At 40.1% G+C, this 23,444-nt stretch overlaps 1 protein-coding gene across 1 annotated transcript in view; it reads right to left on the reverse strand.

Moving 5' to 3' along the window:
* Nucleotides 1-1,564: 1,564 nt before the first annotated feature.
* The window catches only part of LOC120527744 (complement C1q tumor necrosis factor-related protein 7), a 40,173-nt gene continuing 18,293 nt past the window's right edge, over nt 1,565-23,444 (reverse strand). The window contains exons 2-3 of the mRNA XM_039751509.1: nt 9,910-10,149; nt 1,565-2,492 (exon numbers count right to left, since the gene is read on the reverse strand). Coding sequence (XP_039607443.1) covers nt 1,864-2,492; nt 9,910-10,141 — 861 coding nt within the window. The 5' untranslated portion in view covers nt 10,142-10,149 and the 3' untranslated portion in view covers nt 1,565-1,863. The remainder of the gene's footprint in view (nt 2,493-9,909; nt 10,150-23,444) is intronic.

Below are 23,444 nucleotides of genomic sequence, written 5' to 3' on the forward strand. Positions count from 1 at the left end.
GCTAACATAAGTCTCTAGTACCTCTGTATTTAACTTGCCAGTCTGCCAGGTAGCCCTAATATAATGACCAAATTCTATGAAACAGAAGTGCAATGATTATCACTACCGATTATTCCAGTTTGTAGTATGGTTTTCTAATTTATGCAAAGAACTCAACATGACCACCTAGCTAATGCACGGTGTCAGTTTTTAAGAGAGATAGCTGCTACAGAGAAGTTTTTTAGTGGTGTAGGTAGAGCCGTGTTTTCCATCTGCTTTTCTGAGGTGGCACACTTTTTGTAACCCAAAAAATCCCAAGGCACACCATGATTCTACCAACCACAAAAGCATTAAATCTCTTTGACATATACAAAGGGCCGGGACTATCAGAAACGCAGGCAAAAAAAATAGCTTGGGGGTTGGCGTTCACTGACACAGCACTTAGTGAGCACTTTGGATGATTTTCTCAGCTGCTTCCTACCTTTGCCCACTCATACAGGCAGTCCTATATGGCACATCCAGGTAGCTCTAATTGCACACCAGTTAAAAACACTTGCTTAGAGCATAAAGTTGTTAATGTTGATGAACAATTAAGGATGGCATTTTAACACAACTTTTAATGTATGCCCATTTAAGAGATGCTTATTTCAATTAAGTCAGTCTTTAGCAGTGCATTTAAAGTTTACAGTTGTTTCAATCGTTTAATTTTATTTGATACATCTGTGTCTCATATGCCACACCAATTTGAAAAGTATAACATTAGCCTCATTTTCTTATTGCCTTTTTTCCAAATTGCATTTTGGGAAGGCACGCAAATTCATGTTGTACATGCTCAAGTATTATTTTGTTAAAGAATCAGGTTTAAGGACATTGTTTAAGTTTAAATTCTGCCATTAAATGTTTAAAAACTCCTTTGTTTTGATTGTACGTTAATTTTGTGATTCAATGTATATTTACATCATGATTTATGTATTTATTTTAGGATTGCATGTATTAATGTTAGATGCGATTAATTGCAAGTAATTCCATGCAATTATGCAATTAATTAGTTCATTTTTTATCGATTCCCAGCCCTAATATACTGTATATATACTACCAGTCAAAAGTTGTAGAACACCTCAGTGTTTCCATTTTTTCTTCCAATTTCCATCCATCCATCCATTATCCAACCCGCTATATCCTAACTATATCCTCACGGGGGTCTGCAGGAGCCAATCCCAGCCAACGCAGGGTGCAAGGCAGGAAACAAACCCCGGGCAGGGTGCCAGCCCACCGCAGGGCGTGCACACACAAACACGACAATTTTGGAATCGCCTATGCACATAACCTGCATGTCTTTGGACTGTGGGAGGAAACCCACACAGACACAGGGAGAATATGCAAACTCCACGCAGGGAGGACCTGGGAAGCAAACCCAGGTCTCCTAACCACTACCCACTCCGCCACCGTGCTGCCTCCAATTTAATCAGCTGAAATTCAATGAATGATTTAAAATGGTGAAAAGGTAAGCAGTAAAGTGCCAGAGGTTTAAATTTCAAGTTTAGGTTAGCAAAAAGGAAATCACAGAATATTATAAATTGGCTTGCTTCAGGGAACAACTAATAGGTTACAATCTACAGATGTTCTGCAGCAATTAAAGTAAATTAAGCCTTGCTAATTGAATCAAACCATTTACACAGGTGTCCCAACTTTTGCTGATTACTTAAAAACCCTCCATGTGTCTTAAAGCAGATTTGGAGCATTGACATGTCATTGCTTCAACCAAGTTGGCAGGGAATTCCTTTGGATTGAATATGTGTTCCTTATTTTCACATGTGTTTACCGTGTCATTCAGCTAAGACAATGAATTGTAGAGCCTCTGAAGGTCTGAGCACCATAGCTACATTAAAATTCATCTGCGGAAATGGCATCCAGGTAGTCAGTGTCCGCATACAACAAGAACCCTGAAAACAGACTGTCAGACCAGTTGGGGTCAGAAAACAGGCCATTCTGATCATTGTAAAAGATTTCCAGCCAGACTTCATCTTCTGACTTCACATAGATAACTGTAGATCCAGAAGCCACATCATGGTTTCCTGTATTGGCATCAAATGTCTTAATTCGATACTGTCCATTGTGCACCAAGCCAATGGCTAGGTGTTTATTGGCTAGAGTAATGTCATAAGTAAAATAGTATATCCCTGGAAAGGCACAGATGAACTTTCCTGTGTTTGGGTTATAGTGCCCCCCTTCATTAAAAATAACTTTATTAAATATTATTGGTAATTTCTCCACTGGGTAGCTGGTTGTAATGCCAACAGTAAAGGCTGACTTTGGCACTAGTCCACCACATTTACAGATTCCTGGTAGCCCTGGCATTCCTCGCTGACCTTTGTCACCTTTTTGTCCTTGAGGACCTTCAAGGCCAGGCATTCCTTTGCTGCCTCCCACTCCTGTAGGCCCCTTCTTACCAGATGGTCCTCTGTCTCCCTTATCTCCTATTTTTCCAGTGGAGCCAGGTTTTCCTTTTAGACCTGAAAAAAATGCATAATAAATCAGCAGAACTATTTATTTTTGGTTCACTGATTCACTAAATTATTAATAAATCTTGTCCAAGATGTTGAGAATTCTCATTTACATGGCATAAGGTAACCTACTCTGTAAGGTAACCTGCCTACTCTGTTGAATTTGTACTTTAAGTATGGGCACTTCACCTCTATTCTTTTAAACTTGATTTCAAGTACATCAGGATTGGTTAAAGAAATACTTGACAGACTGTCTGTAGGGTCAGACTAACAGTTTCAACCAATTGAGGTGACTGCTGGTGCAGAGGAAGAGTTAAGGATGGAGAATAAATGCAGACAGACACAGTCAACCTTCTCTGCCAATTATAAAAACCTGCCAAGTTAAACCTTCCTGTGAACTGTTAATTGGTATAATTTTTATTACGCCAATTCTTTTCAGAGTATCCAGGATACTTAATCATTAATAAATGAAGCCATGTGCGTGTAACAGGGAAAAGTGAAGAGAGCCTGCAACAAGATGAGTACTCGCAGTCAAAAAGCTGAAAAAGTTACTTCAGTAAAAGATGTTCATCTTTGGAAGAACTAAATAAAATGCTCCATAAGAAGCAGTATCTATGTATAAAATGATGCTCATTATGCTGGCATAGTGACCCCAGATTTGTCAAAGAGGTAGTGTGAGAGAGCAGTGCAGACAACAAAGAAATTTAGCAGGCCTCAAATGATTGGGAGTGACTCATAGTGAGGTCACTGAGTGTGTGAAATGAGACTTGTAATGTTTTGTGTGCCCGTCCAGTTTGAAATGTCTAGAGAGAGAGGCACTTCAGCTCCAGTCATCTGAACAGAGTAGACACTTAGAGCCTCAGCTTAAGAGGGACTTTCTGAAGCCCTCTTACAGTTAGGTAATTCAACTATTCCTGACGATGTGGGTTGATTTTTTTCTTCTAACGCAAGTTCCGTATCAATTATTTATGATTTTATTTTTCTTTTGCATGTTGTTTGTTTAAATGTGAGGTCACGGAGCACTGGAACCTATCCTACACAAAGTAGAATTACAGTCTCAGTCACACATTAGTTCATTATTGGACAATCAAACTAACAGCTTTTTCTTTGGAAATTAGATGGAAATCAAAGTACTTGGAGAGCCCATGCAAACACTATCAGAACATGCAGCTCTCTTTGAACATTGACCCAGCTAGAATATGTACACATATAAAATGAGTAGACAGCATCTCTAACCTCTGTGCCACCATGTCGTGCATTACATTAATGATAAACTCACAGTTAATAGCTGTATGACTGATCAAGATTTGTAACAAAATGCTATGCTGAAGATATGCTTACACCCAAACAGTGAAACAGTATTCTGTTAGCTCTGTTAATTACTTTTTTGTTCTCATCAAGAGTCATGAGATTAATTTCAAACTTCTTTTTCCATGTATTCCACAGGATGGTCGAAGCTGACATGGCTTGAAAAGAGTACACCCAGCCAAATTGTTTTTCACTGCTAAACTTTACTCTGGTTTTTACTATATGTTACCTAGTAGAGTTAAGCTTCAAACCAAATTTCTCCCAAACATCTACTTTCCTGTGCTGTGTGATGTACTCTATTTAAAAGGACAGATTGATGATAAAATAATTTATTTTTATTTTTAATATGAAAATGGAACTAGGATGTTTTAAAAAGGCTGTGCCGAGTTTTTGTCACAAAATGCTTTGACGTAAGCTCGATGACTATTGAATATTCATCTATCCACTTCTTGAATTTGTCATTTTGGCTTAAGATTATTAGGGAGCTGTTTTATTAAACATACAGAAAAGTTACTTTAACCTCTAAGGTTTTTTTTTTTTTTTTTTGATAATGGTGGACAAGCTAATACTGGAAATTCCTAAATGAATAGCCTTGACTTAGATGTATGCCCTGTAACACTGCCTATGTGATATTCACTCATCCTTATCACGGACTGCAAGGGTTGAGGCTGGCTACGTCACCTTCAATAGTTCAGTGATGGAGAAAAGATGGCTACCCACGCTTCAATATCTTAGCAAGGGCCAAAAGTCACTCTGTTCACGAGCCTCGATCCTGTCAGGATTCCCAATTCACTACAGCAGAAAGCACCTAAACAAGCATGCCAGACATACTCTAACAAGGCCAGGGGAACCTTCTGTCTGGTTACCTACTGTATATCCTTCAGCTTCCTGAAATGCCTCTTTTGTGAGAGTTAAACAAATAACAAATCACTTGAACAAGCTCAGCTTAATACTACATTTTTTGCTGTTCTGGACAATATTTTTTAGGATATTGGAACATATTAAACAAAACTATGCAAGTTTCAGTGAGATAATATTCAGACTTTAATTTATCATTACTTACGTTTAGTTGTTGAACAGCCATGTGTCAAATACTAGGAGCCAAAAGCAGAAGGAAACCTAAATGATTCAAATCAGTTTCCATACAGCTGGCTTTGCTTCAGTATAACTGAGAGTGAGAGATGTCCATAAATTTAAAGAGTTCACTTTTCCTAATCCAACTGAGGCATTCTTTAAAAGTATGCACAATTGCATAGCCTTTATCCTTCTCTTCTTCACTGGGATGCATTTTAAGTAATGCTATACTTCATTTTCTGACGGTATGGCATTTTAGGTGCGTCTTCAGAATTGCCTAAATCCTTTTATTTCACATACCAAATACTGCATTCACATGTTAAAGGCTGGGTGTCATGCCTTCATTTTAAAACCTATATGTTGTCTGCCTCATGTCCATCCCTCTCAAAAACTGCTTAGCATCTGCCCCAGGCCAATAGAGGTGATTTCTTTTTCACCATTGTTTTATAGATATTTTTAGTAAGTGATACCATTCAAAAAATAATAATAAAAAGTATTAAGAATGAGTGTGAACATTGTAAGTGCCACATAGGTTGGATGGGCATCCTGTCCAGAAAGGGGGATGGTTCCTTGCCCGGACGGGAGGCTTCAAGAGGTCAGTTAATAATCCTGGCCAAAGAAGGGACAGGGGCCACACCCAAACATGACTTCCCAAGGGGAAGGATGAACAGCCCAGACATAAAAGAAGATTCCTTACCCAGACAGGAGGTTCCAGTCAAATGGACATGGTTCCATCTTCCCTGGATGGGTGAAAAGAAGAGAAGGACAGGGAAGGACTATCTTCGAGGGATGTTTATTCCCCCAGGTGCAAGATGGAAGCATCCCACTCTTTCGGGAACCAGCAGGGAGTGCAGGGAGTTGTGGGTGGCGCAAGAGGGCACTGCAGGGAGATGCACTCCACAATATATTGGACTTCAGTACTTCCAACAGACAGCAGCCCCGGCACCAGAAGGACTCCTGGTCCTCAATAACAGGGACCGCACTCCCTTGTCCAGGCGAGTCGGAGCTGGGAGGAAGAAAGGCAACACTCAACTGGAGGAGGGTAGTGTGATAGTGAAAGGAGAGAGAAACACTCGTGCTTTATGTTGAAATGAGGTAATTTTTGTAATAAACCATCATTTATTCGAACCCAGGACTGTAATTATGTATCCATGTTTGGGGCTCACTGGTACCCCATTTCCATCACAACATATACATTCTAATAAATAATAATATAAGAATCTGTAAATGAAAGAAAGACTTAAAAGGCTTGAAAGACTTAATTTACAAGAATTAGTTTGCACTTCTCCAAGTAATTCCGTAATATACTCATTAACATCGGTTCCTTAAAATTTACCAGAGCAGTGATTGTTACTTTTTTAGCATTCTGCCAAGAAAATTAGGACTTCAAAGCAAGAAACTCACAGTGCTATTCTTTGTGCTGTGCCTGTAACTGACATGATTTATGAGACTTATGTGATAGCCAGACATCTGTTATAAGAACATCAGTGCAGAGATGCCTGTATGCACTTTCTGACAAATGTGTACACAGTTTATGTTGATTTTGGCTTTAAATAAGAATTCTGCATGCAATATTTAAATATGTAGGACTGCAGCTATATCCACCTTTATAAAAGGTTAAGTGTCTGTGTGGCTGTCTGGATCCTGCGTCTCTGTCATTACAAAAGATGGCACACCAAAAAACATTTTAGTAATAAAAGGCATTGCATTTGTCATTGCAATAGGTGGTATATCACAGACATTAATACTGCTTTTACGAGTCTCATTCCAAATGGCGTATATAAGAGAGAAATATGCATTACATGGTGTACTGCAAATGTTAATGCTGAGGTCTATGCTGATTATTTGCATTTCAACAAGTTTTAGATGGGTAGCACAGCTAGTACAGTAATAATTGGACAAAGTAAATAGGCAATGGTGTATTATGTGTGTATCTATTACAGCACAGTGAAAGCGTTACCTCCCCTGCATATAATAATGACACTAGGCTCTTTTTTTGAATTTCAAGCCTACATGGGCGCTATGAATGGACCTGCTTTTTAGTAGGTGTTTTAGGGTGAGGTGATAATATGCAGTTTTAGCTGGGTTAATTTTCCACACAAAATCGCAAGAATGCTGTTGTAGTTCACAGCATTGCTACTTGCAAAGTACAAGATTTGTAAGTAGTCTATAGGATCCTAATACCTTTTTTAAAATGTCAAAAAATTGGGCACTGTTGGCTTGATTTTGTCAGGTGTGAGATATCATGTGAGCTAACTCTGTGTTTCAGTTCTCTTTGACTAATTAGAAAGCAGCTCTGTGTTTATACTTTTGCAAGCATGGCTGTGAAACATTTGTGAATGCATAAAAAGTAGAAAAATTGGTTGAGTTGTGGCAAGAGACATATCCACTGTATTATATTCATAGGACACTAAGTGTAATAATGAGGGGAACTTATTCAGAATTAGGGGACGTCGAAAGTTGTGTCCCTCAAGAATCAGTACTGGGGCCACTGCCATTCAGGTTAAGTATATAATCAACATGCTGGTTAAGTTTGCCGATCATACGAAAATAGATAGAAGGCCAGATGATGTTGAATCAACTAAATTCCTACATGAGGGCATACAATAGATAGCATACAAACCTAGGTAGATATGTGGCATATGAAATTGAATGTAAGTTAATGCAAAGTATTAGTAAAACTGTAAGATCTGAATACACAATTGGAAGTCTGAACCTTGACATAACACTGTACGAGAAGGACCTAGGAGTCACAATGAACTCATCACTATCTGCATCCAGGCAGTGTACACATTGGTTATATATTGTGAAATATGGAGTACAAATCAAGGGAGATTATACTTAAATTATATAACACACTAGTGATGCCTAATCTGGAGAACTGTGTCAGTTTTGGTCTTCATATTTCAAAAAAGACATATCAGCACCAAAGAAAGTCCACAGGAAGGTGACTAGGGTGATTCAAGGACTAAATGGTATGAGTTATGAGGGAGTCATTGAAGGATTTGAACATTCTCACTTTAAGCAAACAAAGGTTAAGAAGGACATGTTTGAAAAGTTTAAAATTATGGGGGTAACAGAGCAAGATGCAGAGAACAGAAAGATATGGAAAAAGATGATCCGCTGTGGCAATCCCTAATGGGAGCAGCCGAATGAAGAAGAAGAAAGGAATAGTACAGTAGATCCCAGCTGTTACTTTAAAATAAATTCTGCAAAAAGAACATGGGGGTATGGTTGTAAACTTTTAAAGCCAGATTGGCACAAATGTTAGAATATTTTTCCCCATGCAAAGAACCGTAGACACAATAATTTACCAAGTACTGTGGTGGAGAGTAGGACTTTGAGGACCTTCAAATCTCTGCTTGATGCCCATCCATCCATCCATTTTCCAACCCGCTATATCCTAACTACAGGGTCACGGGGGTCTGCTGGAGCCAATCCCAGCCAACACAGGGCACAAGGCAGGAAACAAACCCCGGGCAGGGCAGAGGCCACCGCAGTCATCTTGATGTTATTTCGGAAAATCTAGGTGAATAAGATGGACACCCTTGTTGTGCTAAATGTCCTGTTCTTGTCATAATTTTTCTAATGCTCCAATGTTCTAATTTCCTCTGAGAAATATCATGATTAGATAATCGAAAAGGTAATACTGAGGAATATTGCCCAGAAGCTATAAATTCCTGGTAGCATTGTATGCTTGTAATTTCACAGATTAGTCATAAAATCAAATAAATACTGTTAGCAAGCATAACCACATTTAGCCTATCATAAAAACAAAGATACAATGAACTATCACATCACTCTACATGGTGTTAAACTGGTGGGTACCATAAATCTTTGCCAATGGCCTCATCACGCAATTTCGCACAAAAATGTTCCAAAGCCCTGAACCTTCCATGATCCATAAATTATATGGTGTATACCATCTTTCAAGCAGTGATCAGTACAAATGAGTTGTTAAGTGTGAGAGAGTAATAGAACACCCGATGCTGTAATGTGAGAAATGTTCAGTTTACACCCGCTTTCACCATTTCTACAAGCTCATTACTCGTGGACCTTCCACTTCTTTGACCCGGGTTGATCTCATTGTTAATACTGAAATGCTAATAATGATATCTTTGAATACAGACTACTTGACATGTTCTCTTATTCCACATGTGGCACTATTTGAAATGTAGTCCACCAGTTTTTCTCTTTCCCTATTTGAGACTCAGAACCACCACCATGAAGATAAATGGTTTATAAGTAAATGTTGCCTACATGCTGAAATGCTGACAAGATTTAATTACATGCCCAAAGCATGACCATTTTAGATTCTAAGAGCTTCTCTGAATAGCAGTTAAGGGGGTCTCAATGTTATTATTTCTACCAATTAATCATGTGTTTTGTAGTCAGTTATCTAGGTAAGATTCTGGTACCACATGGGTATATGGAGTTTAGTGCTATGCAGACTTTCTATCGTGCTCATTTCTACAGTTAGAAAATGTCGGAAAATGGTAGGCATGTTGAATCGGTGCTTAGGATGGCTGCCTCATAGCTTCAGAGTGATGGATGCAAATCCTGGTCCAGACACTTCATATTTTCCCTGTGTCTGTGTGGGGATTTTATCCATGTACTCTGTTTCTTCTTTCATACTGTACCTTGAAATTATTAATTAGTTTCATTTGTAGTACAGTAATTAGTCCCCATATGATTAAGTAAATTAGTGTGGGAGAGCATGACCAGCAAAGGACTGTCACCCTGTCCATGGTTTATTTTTTGCCTTATAATTAGAAGAAATTTGAAAAATCTACATGGAGGATTTCCAACTGGTCTGCTGTGGGTTGGTGAGGCTGTGCCAGACAGTGGCATGAGATGATTCCTACCTTGCACAAAATGATTTTTGGATAAGCTCAATCCAGCCACAGCTCTAGACTGAATTATACAGGTCTGAAAATAAATGGATGCCCAAATAATTTGAAAATACATATGCAGATGTAATAAGAACTTAAGGTTAAAGTTTACACAGTAGATATCCTTTAAAAACTTAATTAAATAGGCACACCTAGTTCCCCTTTCTCTCCCTTCTCTCCTTTTCGTCCATCCCGACCATCTCGTCCTGGCAGACCTATACGTCCTTGAGGTCCAGGTGTTCCATTTGGCCCGGGCTTCCCAGGTGGGCCTGGCAAACCTGGAATACTGCAGATGTAGCGGGGAGAACTCCCTTTCAGCTTGGAGTTTAAAACTTGCCCATGTAAGCAGTAAATAAGGCTTAAAATACAAAAAAGTACAAACATTGTCCTTTCTGAAAAGAAAAAGAGAAATGCAGATTTTAGAATTTACCCTTTTTAGAAAACTTAAAACAGCCAGACAGGTCCCCCCAACAAATCTGACAAATATACCTCTTGAGTGGGGTACAGAAAAAGAAGTGAGATAATCTAATAAATTCTGGTCATGTGTTCACTACACATATTGTACATCTCACTCTGAGCTTCATCACAAACATCCAATTAAACCTGATGTTGGAATTCATTAATCATTTGCTCACACACTTATCCAGTTCATAGTTGCAGCAAACCTAGTAGTACTGGGTGCATGGCAGGAATCAACCCTAGACCAGACACTAGTGCAATACAGGAAACACCCATAATGACTAGAGTCAGAAATTAATCCATCAAGGATTCTCTAGGATACTGAATGAAAACTGGAGAAATTCAAGGACATTCCATACTGACATAAGGAGAAGGTGAAAACTCAACACAGAACAGTTCCATTCGAATCCTAACACTGGAAGTATCACCTCAGCTGCTTTGACTGCATTTAGTAAAGTTTGTGAATTTCCTGGGAGTGGTGTAATTTTGCTTATTTTCATTGTGGTAATTGCATATTGGTCAGCTGGCAGTAGTGCTCAGAAGCTGAAACGAGAGAGGACATTACAGTGTGAACATAAATCCTGAAGAAGTAAACACTTCATTTGTCCAGTGAAAGCATAATGAAAAAGTAGATGTTGGCTACAATTTTGCTTGCCTGCTCAAGGACACTAAAGCAAAATCTTCCATATCACTTTGATTACTGTTAAGTATTTTAATTCTGATTTGTCATACACTTATCTATCATGATTTTATACCCTAGAGCCCTATCCACGTTAATAAAAGAATAAGAGTTTGTGTGTCTGTCCAGCGGTTTCATGCTGTATGCACTGCATTGTGCACTGCAAACGTTTACATAGAGGTCTATGTTGATTTCTTACTGTGGATAGCCCAGCTAGAGAGAAATAATGATAAAATATTAATTAGGTTAAATTAAATTGTTTTTTTAAATTAAAGTTAATGATAGTTGAGTATGTGCCTTAATGTTAGTGAATGGCATTTCCAAAATTGGTGGTATTATTAGTTCTGTGATACCTGAAGAAATGTTAATGCAAGCAACCAGAAAGTGTTATTTTCAGTGAAGAGCTCAAGATAAATCTATAGATCAAACATAACAATCCTTCAAATTTTAATTTCTGGAGGAGAATGAATATCTACATTAGCTTAAAGTAACCTTTTTCGTCTCGATGTGTGAATTTTAATATTTTTGGGCATGTTGTGCCTACTTTGTTTTTCATTTTTTCACCAGAATTGTTTACCTCTTCACTCAGTCAAAATAAACAAGGAGGAAGAGATAGATGTGCATAATGGTAGAATTCCTCATTCACAAACCCCAGCACTCCAGTCAATAACATGAGCATTACATTTTTCCCTTTCTTCTTCTTCTTATGACAGAAAAATGCAAATATCTAATGGGCTCACTCATGAAGGTTCAGCAAATGTATGAACATGGCCACTTCCTGGGAGGACAGAATGAATAAAGGGGATCCCTGTCTCCAATTCATTACCTGAAATGCTTTAGAATAGAGCTCTGTCCCAGAGAAGGTTGTGTGCACTTTTGAGGAATACTATGTGAATTATCAAAATTTGATAGATGGCCTTGGGTACCACCTGAGAATGAAAATTGAACTGCTAATTTAAGACCAAGAGCGCAAACCCGTCACAGGAACTGTACTGAATACACAGAAAAATACATACTGTGCTTTACCGAGGTCTCAAAAAAACAATCATACTGAGCAAAACCTCTGTAAAATCTTTATTCTCTCCTTGTGTACTTCCAATATTGTCCCATCTTATTATTTGCATTGCTGCATAGCATGACATGATGATTTGATTAGATTAGATTAGATTAGATTAGATTAGATTAGATTAGATTAGATTAGATTAGATTAGATTAGATTAGACGTATGCTAAGGATAGAGCTGCCATGGAAGAGGAAAAGAGAAAGGTCTAAGCAAAGGTTTATGGATGTGGTGAGAGAGGACATGTAGGTGATGGGTGAAACAGAACAAGATACAGAGGACAGAAAGATATGGAAGAAAATGATCCACTGTGGCAACCCCTAATTGGAGCAGCCAAAAAACTAAAGAAGAAAAAGATAAGATTATATTATATTAGAATAGATTAGGTAAACTATTAATCTCATAGGGAAATTCATAATGTTAATGAAATATCGGATTAATCGTGATTAATCTGATTCAGTGTTGCTAGGTGCCAGAGCCAGTTTTGACAGCAGTGAGTGCAAATTATAAATAAACCCTGAGCAGAGCACCAGTCCATAGCAGTGCTATGCTACAAATGCTAACATACTGTTATTGTAGATAGTGATGATAGAAATACTTTATTTCACATAAAGTTTCGTAAAGTAGACAATAAAATTTACAGTATTTGTTTGGTGATTTCACAATTGTGAAACACAGATTGTCCTGTTTCATGATTTCTACAGATGATGGCTCACATGCTTCTTGCACTGAAGGAGCTTTCAGTTTAATTTCAGATTACAATTGCCAAGTTTGTCATCATAGCTGGCGAAGTGGACATTCCTTTACCAGTACAAACACAACGAAATGTCTGCATATGGCAGAAGAGTCTTTATTCAAACACTAAATGAAAGGCAGACTCATATGGAATTAGTGCTTGAAAATTATTCCAGACAGAAAATAAACTGGTTTCTTCTTGTCATTAGGATGCATTCCACTGAAAGCAAAATGGCATTAGTTTTGCCAGTATTTTTTTTTTGCAAAGCAAAACACAGATTCACTGTGAATTCAATTATCATCACTTATTATGGAGACAGAGGGGTTTAAAATATGGCCAAAATAGAACTTAAACAAAAAAAAAATAGATGCCCTGAGTCTATGAAACTACTATTCCTCCACTTCCTTCAGCAGTAATATCCATCCATCCATCCATCCATTCATTATCCACTGCTTATCCGAGGTCGGGTCGCGGGGGCAGCAGCCTAAGTAGGGAAGCCCAGATCTCCCTCTCCCCGGCCACCTCCTCCAGCTCCTCTGGGAGGACCCCGAGGCGTTCCCAGGCCAGCCGGTAGATATAATTCCTCCAGCATGTCCTGGGTCTGCCCCATGGCCTTCTCCCAGTGGGGCATGCCCGGAACACCCCCCCAGGGAGGCGTCCAGGGGGCATCCTGACCAGATGCCCGAACCACATCAACTGACTCCTCTCAATGCGGAGGAGCAGCGACTCTACGCCAAGTCTCTCCCAGTTAACTGAACTCCTCATCCTATCTCTAAGGGAAAGTCCAGCCACCCTGAGGAGAAAACTCATTTCGGTCGCTTATATCCGCGATCTTGCTCTTTTGTTCACTACCCAAAGCTTGTGGCCATAGGTGAGGGTAGGAACGTAGATCAACTGGTAAATCGACAGCCTCGCCTTTTGGCTCAGCTCTCTCTTCTCCATGATGGACCTTTGCAAAGCCTGCATTACTGTGGATGCCGCACCGATCTGTCTGTCAACCTCCCACTCTATTCTTCCCTCACTCGTGAACAAGACCCCAAGATACTTGAACTCCTCCACTTTAGGCAGTAATGTGTTCCCAACCTGGAGAGAACATTCCACCCTTTTCCGGCTGAGAACCATTAACTCTGATTTAGAGGTGTTGAATCTCATCCCCGCTGCTTCACACTCGGCTGCGAACCGCTCCAGTGAGAGCTGGAGGTCACTGTCCGATGAAGCCAACAGAACCACGTCATCCGCAAATAGCAGAGACGAGATTCTGAGGTCACCGACCAGACCCCCTCCACTCCTTGACTACGCCTAGATATTCTGTCCATATAACTTATGAACAGAATCGGTGACAAAGGGCAGTCCTGGCGGAGTCCAACCTCAACAGGAAATGAGTCCGACTTATTACCAGCAATGCGGACCAAGCTCCTGCTCCTCCTGTACAGGGACTGAATGGCTCGTAACAACGAGCCTTGTATCCCATACTCTTGGAGCACACCCCACAGGATGCTTCGAAGGACACGGTCGAATGCCTTCTCCAAATCCGCTAAACACATGTGGACTGGTTGGGCAAACTCCTATGCTCCCACCAGGATCCTGGCCAGGGTGTAGAGCTGGTCCAGTGTTCCACGGCCAGGACAAAATCCGCATTGTTCCTCTTGAATCCAAGATTCGATTATCGGAGCTTTTTAATTACCTCGGCGACCTCTGCTCCTGTTATGGACGGGCTCCCCCCAGAGTCCTCCAGCTCTGCTTCCTCCAAGGAAGACATACTGGTGGGATTGAGAAGATCCTCGAAGTATTCCTTCCACCGGTCAATAATGTCTGCAGTTGAAGTCAGCAGGGCCCCATCCTCACTGTACACAGTGTTGGTGGAGCACCGCTTTCCCCTCCTGAGGTGCCTGACAGTTTGCCAGAACCTTCTCGGTGCCGACCGAAAGTCATTTTCCATGGCTTCCCCATACTCCTCCCATGCCCGAGTTTTTGCCTCTGCAACAGCCGATGCCTCCACACGCTTGGCCCATCGGTACCCCTCAGCTGCCTCTGGAGTCCCACTGGTTAACCAGACCCGATAGGACTCTTTCTTCAGCTTGACGGCCTCTTGAACCTTAGGTGTCCACCAACGGGTTCGTGGATTACTGCCACGAGAGGCACCGACAACCTTACGGCCACAGCTCCGTTCTGCTGCTTCAAAAATGAAGGCTCAGAACATGGCCCATTCAGACTCAATGTCCTTCGCCTCCCTTGGAATGAGATTGAAGTTCTGCCGGAGGTGGAAGTTAAAGATCTTTCTGACCGGTTCCTCTGCCAGACATCCCCATCAGACCCTCATTATACGTTTGGGTCTACCTGGTCTGTCTGGAAGCATCTCCCACCATCTGATCCAACTTACCACCAGGTGGTGATCAGTTGACAGCTCAGCTCCTCTCTTCACCCGAATGTCCAAGACATAAGGTGGCAGATCCAATGACACGATTACAAAGTCAATCATCGAGCTGTGACCTTGGGCATCCTGGTGCCAAGTGCACTTATGAACACCCTTATGCTTGAACATGGTGTTCGTTATGGACAATCCATGGCCAGCACAGAAGTCCAACAACTGAACACCAATCAAGTTTAGATCAGGGAGGCCGTTCCTCCCAATCACACCTCTCCAGGTTTCACTGTTGTTGTCGACGTGGGCATTTAAGTCTCCCAGCAGAATGATAGTCCCCAGGAGCTGCGCTTCTCAGCGCAACATGCAGGCCTCAAGCCGGGGGGCCATAAGCAAGCCCACCCCTGTCTGATGCCTCTCACCCACAGCAATTCCAGAGTGGAACAGTCCAGCCTCTCTCAAGAGAACAGACCATGCGTACAGGTGAGCCCAACTATATCTAGCCGGTACCTCTTAACCTCTCGCACCAGTTCAGGCTCCTTCCCCGCCAGAGAGGGAACATTCCATGTCTCAAGAGCCAGTTTCGGGTTGGAACGCCAGAGTTCCTGCCTTCAGCTACCACCCATATCGCATTGCACCTGACTCCCACAAGACAGCGGAACCACGTTGCTCCTTCAGGCTGAGCCCAGCTGGGCCCCGTGGTCGAAGGTTCAGCCACCAGGTACTCGCCAGTGAGCCCCTCCCCAGGGCCTGGCTCCTTTACCAGGCAAGGGAAACACCAATCCTTGGTTTAACTCCATATGGGGTCTCAGGATCGAGTTAGTCTGGATCTTCACCTCAGACCTGTTTGCCTGGCTCAGGGACCCATGCGGCACTCCCTGGCGGCCACTCCAGATCCCAACAGGGCTGTGGAGAACTCTATCTCTCATGGAGCCCTGCGGGAAACTGAGGCAACCTCGTCAGCCAGGGAGGCTGTCACCAAGGTACTGAGTAGCCCATGGTTGCTCCCCTGGAATATACGTTGAAGGAGCATCCCGGCCGGGCATGGGACCCGGCCACCCACCACAACCTTTATTAGGATCCCTTCCATATTACAGATATATACTGGGACATCAAAGTCTTTTACAATTTAGTATTTGGGTCTATCAGCCATATTGTATCTATTTAGTAAAGCATTTTAATCAGGAAGTAAATGGATGGTGCAGAAATTATTGTCAACAAAAGGAAGAAGCTAAAATATTATTCTTCCTGTGTTTGTATTTGCTTTCCATTAGATTATCCTGGCCTTGGAAAGTTCCCTTCTTTCAGAATGTTATGTTGGAGAGGGCCATGAGCAATACTTCACTTAGTCCTGAAGGAGTAAGAAGAGCAATCAAACTGCAAGCTAAAACAAACAGTTGCATTGTTCAAGTCTCTGCCTCTTGAGAAAAATTCCATTCTATTATAAAAGTACAAATTGAGTCTTGTATCATGTTTGTGGTCTCCACCTTACAGTCAGATCTATACCATCGCTCAGTGTGTGCATTCAAAGCACTAAAGCAATCTAGGGCTGTGCTATAGTTATACAGATAAGTATGGAGTAATTAAGATATGGGGTATACAGTAATTTGTGCCCATAAGCCCAGTTTGTACAATAAATTCTGCAATAGTCCTTGTAGTTTTCCCAAGAATATAATACTTAGCAAATTAAGTGTTTTTTGTATATATTTTTTTCAGAATCTGATTCCTGCCAGGCTTAGCTCATTTTTAAAGTCTGATTGAGATATGTGCACATATGGAAGATATTGCATTTCTAAAGAGGGAAGTTAGTTATGTAACAATGCAGACATGTATGAATAAATGCATGAGGGATAAATCCCTTTATTGAAAACAATACAGAGTGAAAACATGGCTGAGTATACATTTTAGGAGTGGCTAAAGGACTGAATAAAAAAAAAAGTCTGAAAAAGTTGTTTGAAAAGTCCTTTTAATCCTGATTTAAATTTTTTAATGTATGGGGTTTAAGAAGTGACTTTGGCAGTCTTACACTTAAAATATTCAAACCTGTTTAATTCATTCAGGGTCACACTTGGTTTTTGCCTACTCTAATAGTAAACTAACCTAAACAGAGTGCCAGTCTATCACATGACACACTCATGCACACATCCACTCTCTCACTGGGGTCAGTTTAGAATTACTAATTAATCAAACTATCACGTGTTTAGAGATATGGAAGGAAAAGTGTGCATAATCCATGAAAAGAATGGGCAAGCCCTGGATATGAACATACAGCACTGAATCTGTGAATTAGCAAAGTTGGCCAAGTCCCTACAGTGCAACACTTTGCATAGTAAGTCAAGATTCTCTTTCAATGTGGTCTTAGTTTTCACTTACTTGTGTGATGACATGCATACATTTTGTAACTTTGTCTAAATATATGCAGAGCATTGAAAAAGTATTTCGCTCTTTGAAAAATCTCAGTTGTTGCAGAATTACATATTACAGTTATACATCTTGTTTCAATTTGTGCTTTTAACAGAAGGACAAGAACAAGAAAAGTAAAGATAAAATGACAGGTTTATCAGCAGATATTAAAGTCAAAAACTGAAATCTAATGCTTAAATAGGCAATTGTAAGGGCGCCTCATCAGCTCTAAGTTTCAAATGTGAAAGAAATTGCCCTCTCAAAGATTAATTGCCATACCATCAGCCTCTACTTGAGTACCACTGAAGCACTGTGACATATTCTGGTTAAAAATCCCTGGTTTGGTTTAAGAGTCATTAGTCACACAGAGCACCTAAGGGAAAATATGAAAATTATGACTAAAGAACATTGTATGTAAAATCATAGATAAAGTAATACAAATGCATAGATTTAAAAAAAGTACATGCAAAATGTATTAAAGTGTTTGGATCTTTTTCTGAGCTGCTTTAGCCCAAAAATGAATACATGTAAGCTGTGTCAGAACACCAATACACTATCTAGAAAGGAGTATTTTTCAAAACCCAGCATTCCCAACAAGAACCTTCAGAGAAGAAAGTGGCATAGAAGCTTTACACAGATGTGTAAAGTTTGGCGACTAAGAGTGGATTAAAACTACAGCAATCAACAAAATAAAGAATCCTGTGTATCACTGGCTTGTATGGGGTTGTGGCAAGATAGGACTCGGTAATCAAGGGAGGAGCAAAATCCTAAAATTGCTTATGACTTAAGAAGCACTGTCCTTACAGTGAGATATGGTGGCAGCACCATCAGGCTCTGTAAATGCTTTCTATGAGCAGCGACTGGCCAAGATTGTTAACAGTTAAAGAAGAGCAGAATAGAATAATTTATTGCTTGATTTGGTTTGCTAAAAAATTGATGTGTACCAGAAAATGAACCTAATTTCTTCCTTACCTGTAGCTTTTCATTCATTCAATGTTACTTTAGTAGAGGTGTATCTATCTTTTCCATCACATTATATTTCTGACCATTTCCTTATTATACTCTTTTTTTTGTTGCGTACCCTACCATTTCTGATTTTATGGTATCGATCCCCTTCATTCTCCTAACGTGTCCATTTCTAGTACTCAGAACTCTGTTTAAAGCTCATCTACAGAAATGTCCAGTCCACTAGTATCATCTCTTCATCCCCTTTGTCCACATCCCTTTCATCTTTAGGTTTCCTTTAAGGCAGCGTTTTTCAACCATTTTCATGTTGTGACCCACTTTTTCTCATATAACTGTTTTCATGACCAATACCGGGGTGTGTGTGTGTGTGTGTGTGTGTGTTAAGCGGGACTGTGATCAAGCACAATTGTCACAGTGGTGACCCAACGCAACCTGCTTCACAATCCACTTCCCAACCCACCTACCATTATAAACTCATGACCCACTTGCGGCAGCCCATGACCCAAAATCTGTTGCAGAATGTTCATTTGTTAAACTTCTGTTTCTTCATTCTCTGTCATATTAGATTCTTCAGTTTTTCTTACTACGCACTACATATCTCAGAACCACCTTGTATTTTTTTTCCTTTATTTTGCCAGCCATCCTATTTTTACAGATTATTTTGCAATACTTTCTCCACTTTCTCAGCTCTGCTTCAATTACCTGACTAATTTCCATTTTAATTTAAATCATTGATCCAAAGTATTAAAAGGGCTTCATTTTTTTCTACCATATAAGATCCCAGATTTATCTTTACATTCTTACCATCTCGACTATAGAGAATTGACTTAAAAGAAAAAGTCATTTCAAACACAGGGCCCAAAGCAACAATGGTGTGTCTTAGAATAAAAAAGGTAAATGTCCTTGACTGCCTTACTTAAAGCCATGTCCTAAACTCCATTGAGAACCCGTAGCACAGTGTGAATGTAGCAGTCCATAAGCTGTTGTATGTTTGAAAGCAGGATTGAGCTAAAGTGCATCTGCCAAGAGGGATGACCAAAATGACTCCTAACCAGAGAACTTAAGTGGCAGACACTTACCCACAAAACTCTTGAAGCTGTTATTACAACAAAAGGTGATTTCTTATAATTATAGTGCATGGATTTAAATATTTATGAAAACAGCATATTGAAGTTTTTGACTTTTGAGATATTTGCTGACAAATAATTAATTATTAACCATTAAAATGTATGAAAACTTTTGCAAGGTCTTCAGTGATATACATGTGAATGCGTATAGAGATGTACTGTAGCCTTAGTAGGCTAAACTTTGGGCCTGCATTAATCCCACAACTCAGATTTTGAATTAAGATGATTTATGTAACAGACTTGGCATTTTTAATAAAGCGACTCCACATTTTAAATGAAAGAGAGCTTATGTTTGGGTTCCATCCAGGCCACAGGCTTGCTGTCCTTGTAGCTGGCAATAATAAAAAATCTTTGTGTTGAAGTATTTGAAAAATTGCTACAGAGGAGTGTGAACAAAAAATACAAATTGTAGCAATACATCAATTCATAAAGACATTAACTACTTAATTCAATTTACATTCAAATCTTTGTTTGTTTTAATAAATGTGTTTTATCACTTTTTTACAGTTTACATTTTCATAGCAGGCAGTATTAAAACACTCATAGCTCATTATCTTTTGAATAGGAATACTCTAAATGTGATCTGGTTAATGACAGTATTTCAATGACAAGTTTGATCTCTGCTTCATTTCAAAAGCTTAAACACCTCCCTTTAGTTGAGGTTTCATCAGATGGTGTAACCTTTCTGCAAAAAGACCATAGTTAAGGGCATAAAGGAGGTCTTCAATCTGTTTTAAGGAAATTCCATTCCTTAAATTAGTATTGCCTTTGTAGAATGCAATGTAGAAATGCTAGACAGGAAAAGTTAGTGGTTTACAACTATAGTATATTATTAATTTACAATATTTTTTATTCCTTGCTGTGTTTGCCAATGTAGTCTTTAATCTTATGATTTATTATGTTTCACTATGTGATTTTATTGCACACATACAATAGGTTTGAAATGAAAATCTCACCACATTTCTTATCCTTGGCCTTTTGTGCAGGATGTTTATACATTTTAAATGGTCTGAAATATTCTCACAATCTTAATATTAATGTAATAATTCCTCATGTTTATATTCAGGACATGACTAAATCCTCTCATACTGAAACCATTTCATATAAACTTTTAAATTACTTTTATGCTAGTTTTGGCATTATCTGGAAAACCCGAGGATGTGACACCATTAGATCTCACAAGTTTAATGATATTTTTAAAATATGTTGGTTCGCTGTGAAATTATTCTAAATGAAGACATGCTTTCAATACAGGGTATAAACTAAGTAGGTCTTTTTTGGAAAAAACAAAAAGTTAGTTGCATTTCATTTTCTACTGACCACACTTAAGTGACTTGCCACTTAGTATAGCATGCCTTCATTCTCAGGTTAGACCTACTGTATGTTTTTATTAGAACAGATCTGTCTCACACATGTATGTCACTGTGACCCGACATTTGCGCGATAGACATACTGTATGCGCGCCGACAAAATAGCGCCGATTAAAACGCGCCGACAAAATCGCGAAAGTTTCATTAAATATGAATTACTAGTTTAAAGCATATATAATAATGTTTATTTTAGAAGTCAATATTATGAGACGCGGCATACCATCAGCACGGCACGCAGATAGTCCTTAAGATCACGCACTGAATATGTAGGAAGAATTGCAGCAAGGGCGTCCCACTCTCTTGGCCTCTCTCGCGATTTTGTCGGTGCGCATTTGTCGAAAACAGTTAGCGGGTTTGTTGGCGCTCATTTGTCCGTCGCGGTTTTGCAGGGGCGCATACGTCTATCACGCTTTTGTCGGTGAACCGTATGTCACAATGAAAATTGCTAGAAGCACAGGGAATATTTCCATTAATAGACAGATTTTAGAAAATGTTATTCTTTTATCAATTAGTTTGATCTTGTACTTAATTTCAACTGCAGTTCCCAAAGATTTACTTTTATAAAGTTGTTTAAGAAGAGCAGAATTTGAAAGTACATGAAAATGTCTGTGCAAGAACTTGTACTTATTCTACCTCTTGTATAATTGTGTTATAAGACCGATCCACTAGCTAGATACACTGTTCTGCAGACAGGATCATACCTTAAATGAGTCATAACATCCTTTTTTTGGCCCCGCACATTAAAAAATCATTTCCATCTGTTCCTCGAGATAATATGAAGTTGAACCCAGTCCTGAAAAGTCTAGGACTTAAATCAAGTTCAAGTGCAGATATATTTCCATGTGTACACAACATAATGGCATACTTAAATGTCACCATATATTAAATAAAACTAGCCAACCCGCGGCGTACCATACGCCGCATAATCAGGCCGTTTTTTTAATGATTTTTAGCACAGGGAGAAAATTAATATTTGAAAAATCGGTAATGTAATAAATCAGCAAGAAAAGCAACATTGTAACAATGCATGGAACGAACCAACACACAATCGTCTGAAGTGATTAAAAACTGGCGCACCGGCCTCGCGCCTTCTCCTGCCAGATGGAGGGATGGGGGTGCACGGCGCGGAGTGTGGAACGGGAGGAAAGGAGAATGACGTCCATTCAGCTCCGTCCGTCATGCTAGTCTGCTGATTTCTCGTTCAGTATGCACTGCCCGCACATGTGCCCACCTCCAACTCGTCAAGTCGCCGTCTTTACATAGTCCAGATGTACCTGTGAGTGACGTGGACTTTTCATTGCTCTGTGCGGATCTGGCTGCTTTTCTATATATAATCCACCAAGACACCCGACCACGGTAGTAGCGAGGTGGGAGGGGGGTGTGTACAAAGGGTTGGGACGCAACCAGTAGGAGCGTAGGAGTCGCACTTAGTGGGACTTAGTTTGCAGCCCGAATGGGGTTCAACGGCTTACCCGCCGGTCGACACGCTCAATGTCATGCATAACTATTTATTGAATGCTAAACACTTCTGGAAAGACACGGCTGTCTAAAACGGGTTGGTGTGAGAATACAACAGTAAGCGACTGAAAAGATGGAACTCTGGAGAGAGCAAAATACAACACAATAGTGAACCCGCGGCATAACAAACGCCGCATAACTATTTACCTCTAATGATGGTTGAATACTTCTGGAAAGACACAGTTGTCTAAAAAGAGAGGGTTTGAGGATACAACAGAATGAGAATGAAAAGATGGAACTTTTCATTGCTCTGTGCGGTTTTGGCTGCCTTTCTATATATTGTAATGACCCGGCAGTCAGCGCTGGCGGCATGGTGCATTGTGGGTAATTCTGTACCGTTCACTGTTTGCGCTGGGCAAGCAAGGCAGTCGATTTCCTTTTGTATTGGGAATGTATATGTGTATTGTGTTGCAGTTGCTTGGGGGGTTTGGGACATTTGTAGCCCAAGTATAATAAGTGTAACAGTTACCATCAATGAGAAAGATGTCTTCAGAAATGACCTTGGCAATGGCCTTGCAATATGTTGAGCTTTGTTTCTGACTATCTGCTCTAATAAAGAGATACAAAAGGACAGAGCTGTGTGTTGCTAGATTTCATCTATACAATTATTACGGAGACACTCGGAGTCGTGCGGTGTATGGGACACGAGTGCTCGCCTACTTAATTAGCTGTGTACAGCTGCGTGCATGACGCTGGCATTCCACTAGCCGATAGCTTGGGGGAAGTGCACGGCAGAGTTCGGCTCCGAAAACTTCAATACTCAACCACGGGTTGCTACAATATAATCCACCAAGACACCCGACCACGGTGGTAGCGAGGTGGGAGGGGGGTGTGAACAAAGTGCAGGAGCATCTAAGAAGACGCATGTTTGTCGCTGAAGTGAATTGCTGCATGTAGCGTGTAAAACAGTTTGCTATGGTGCACACAGGCGTGCGTCGTAACCGAAACCTCCTTTTTTTAAAGACTGCCTACTTCATTGTGTTTTAACCTCAGTTGTAAAGGAATGT

This window comes from Polypterus senegalus, chromosome 4 (assembly GCF_016835505.1).
Source record: "Polypterus senegalus isolate Bchr_013 chromosome 4, ASM1683550v1, whole genome shotgun sequence".
Taxonomy (NCBI): domain Eukaryota; kingdom Metazoa; phylum Chordata; class Cladistia; order Polypteriformes; family Polypteridae; genus Polypterus; species Polypterus senegalus.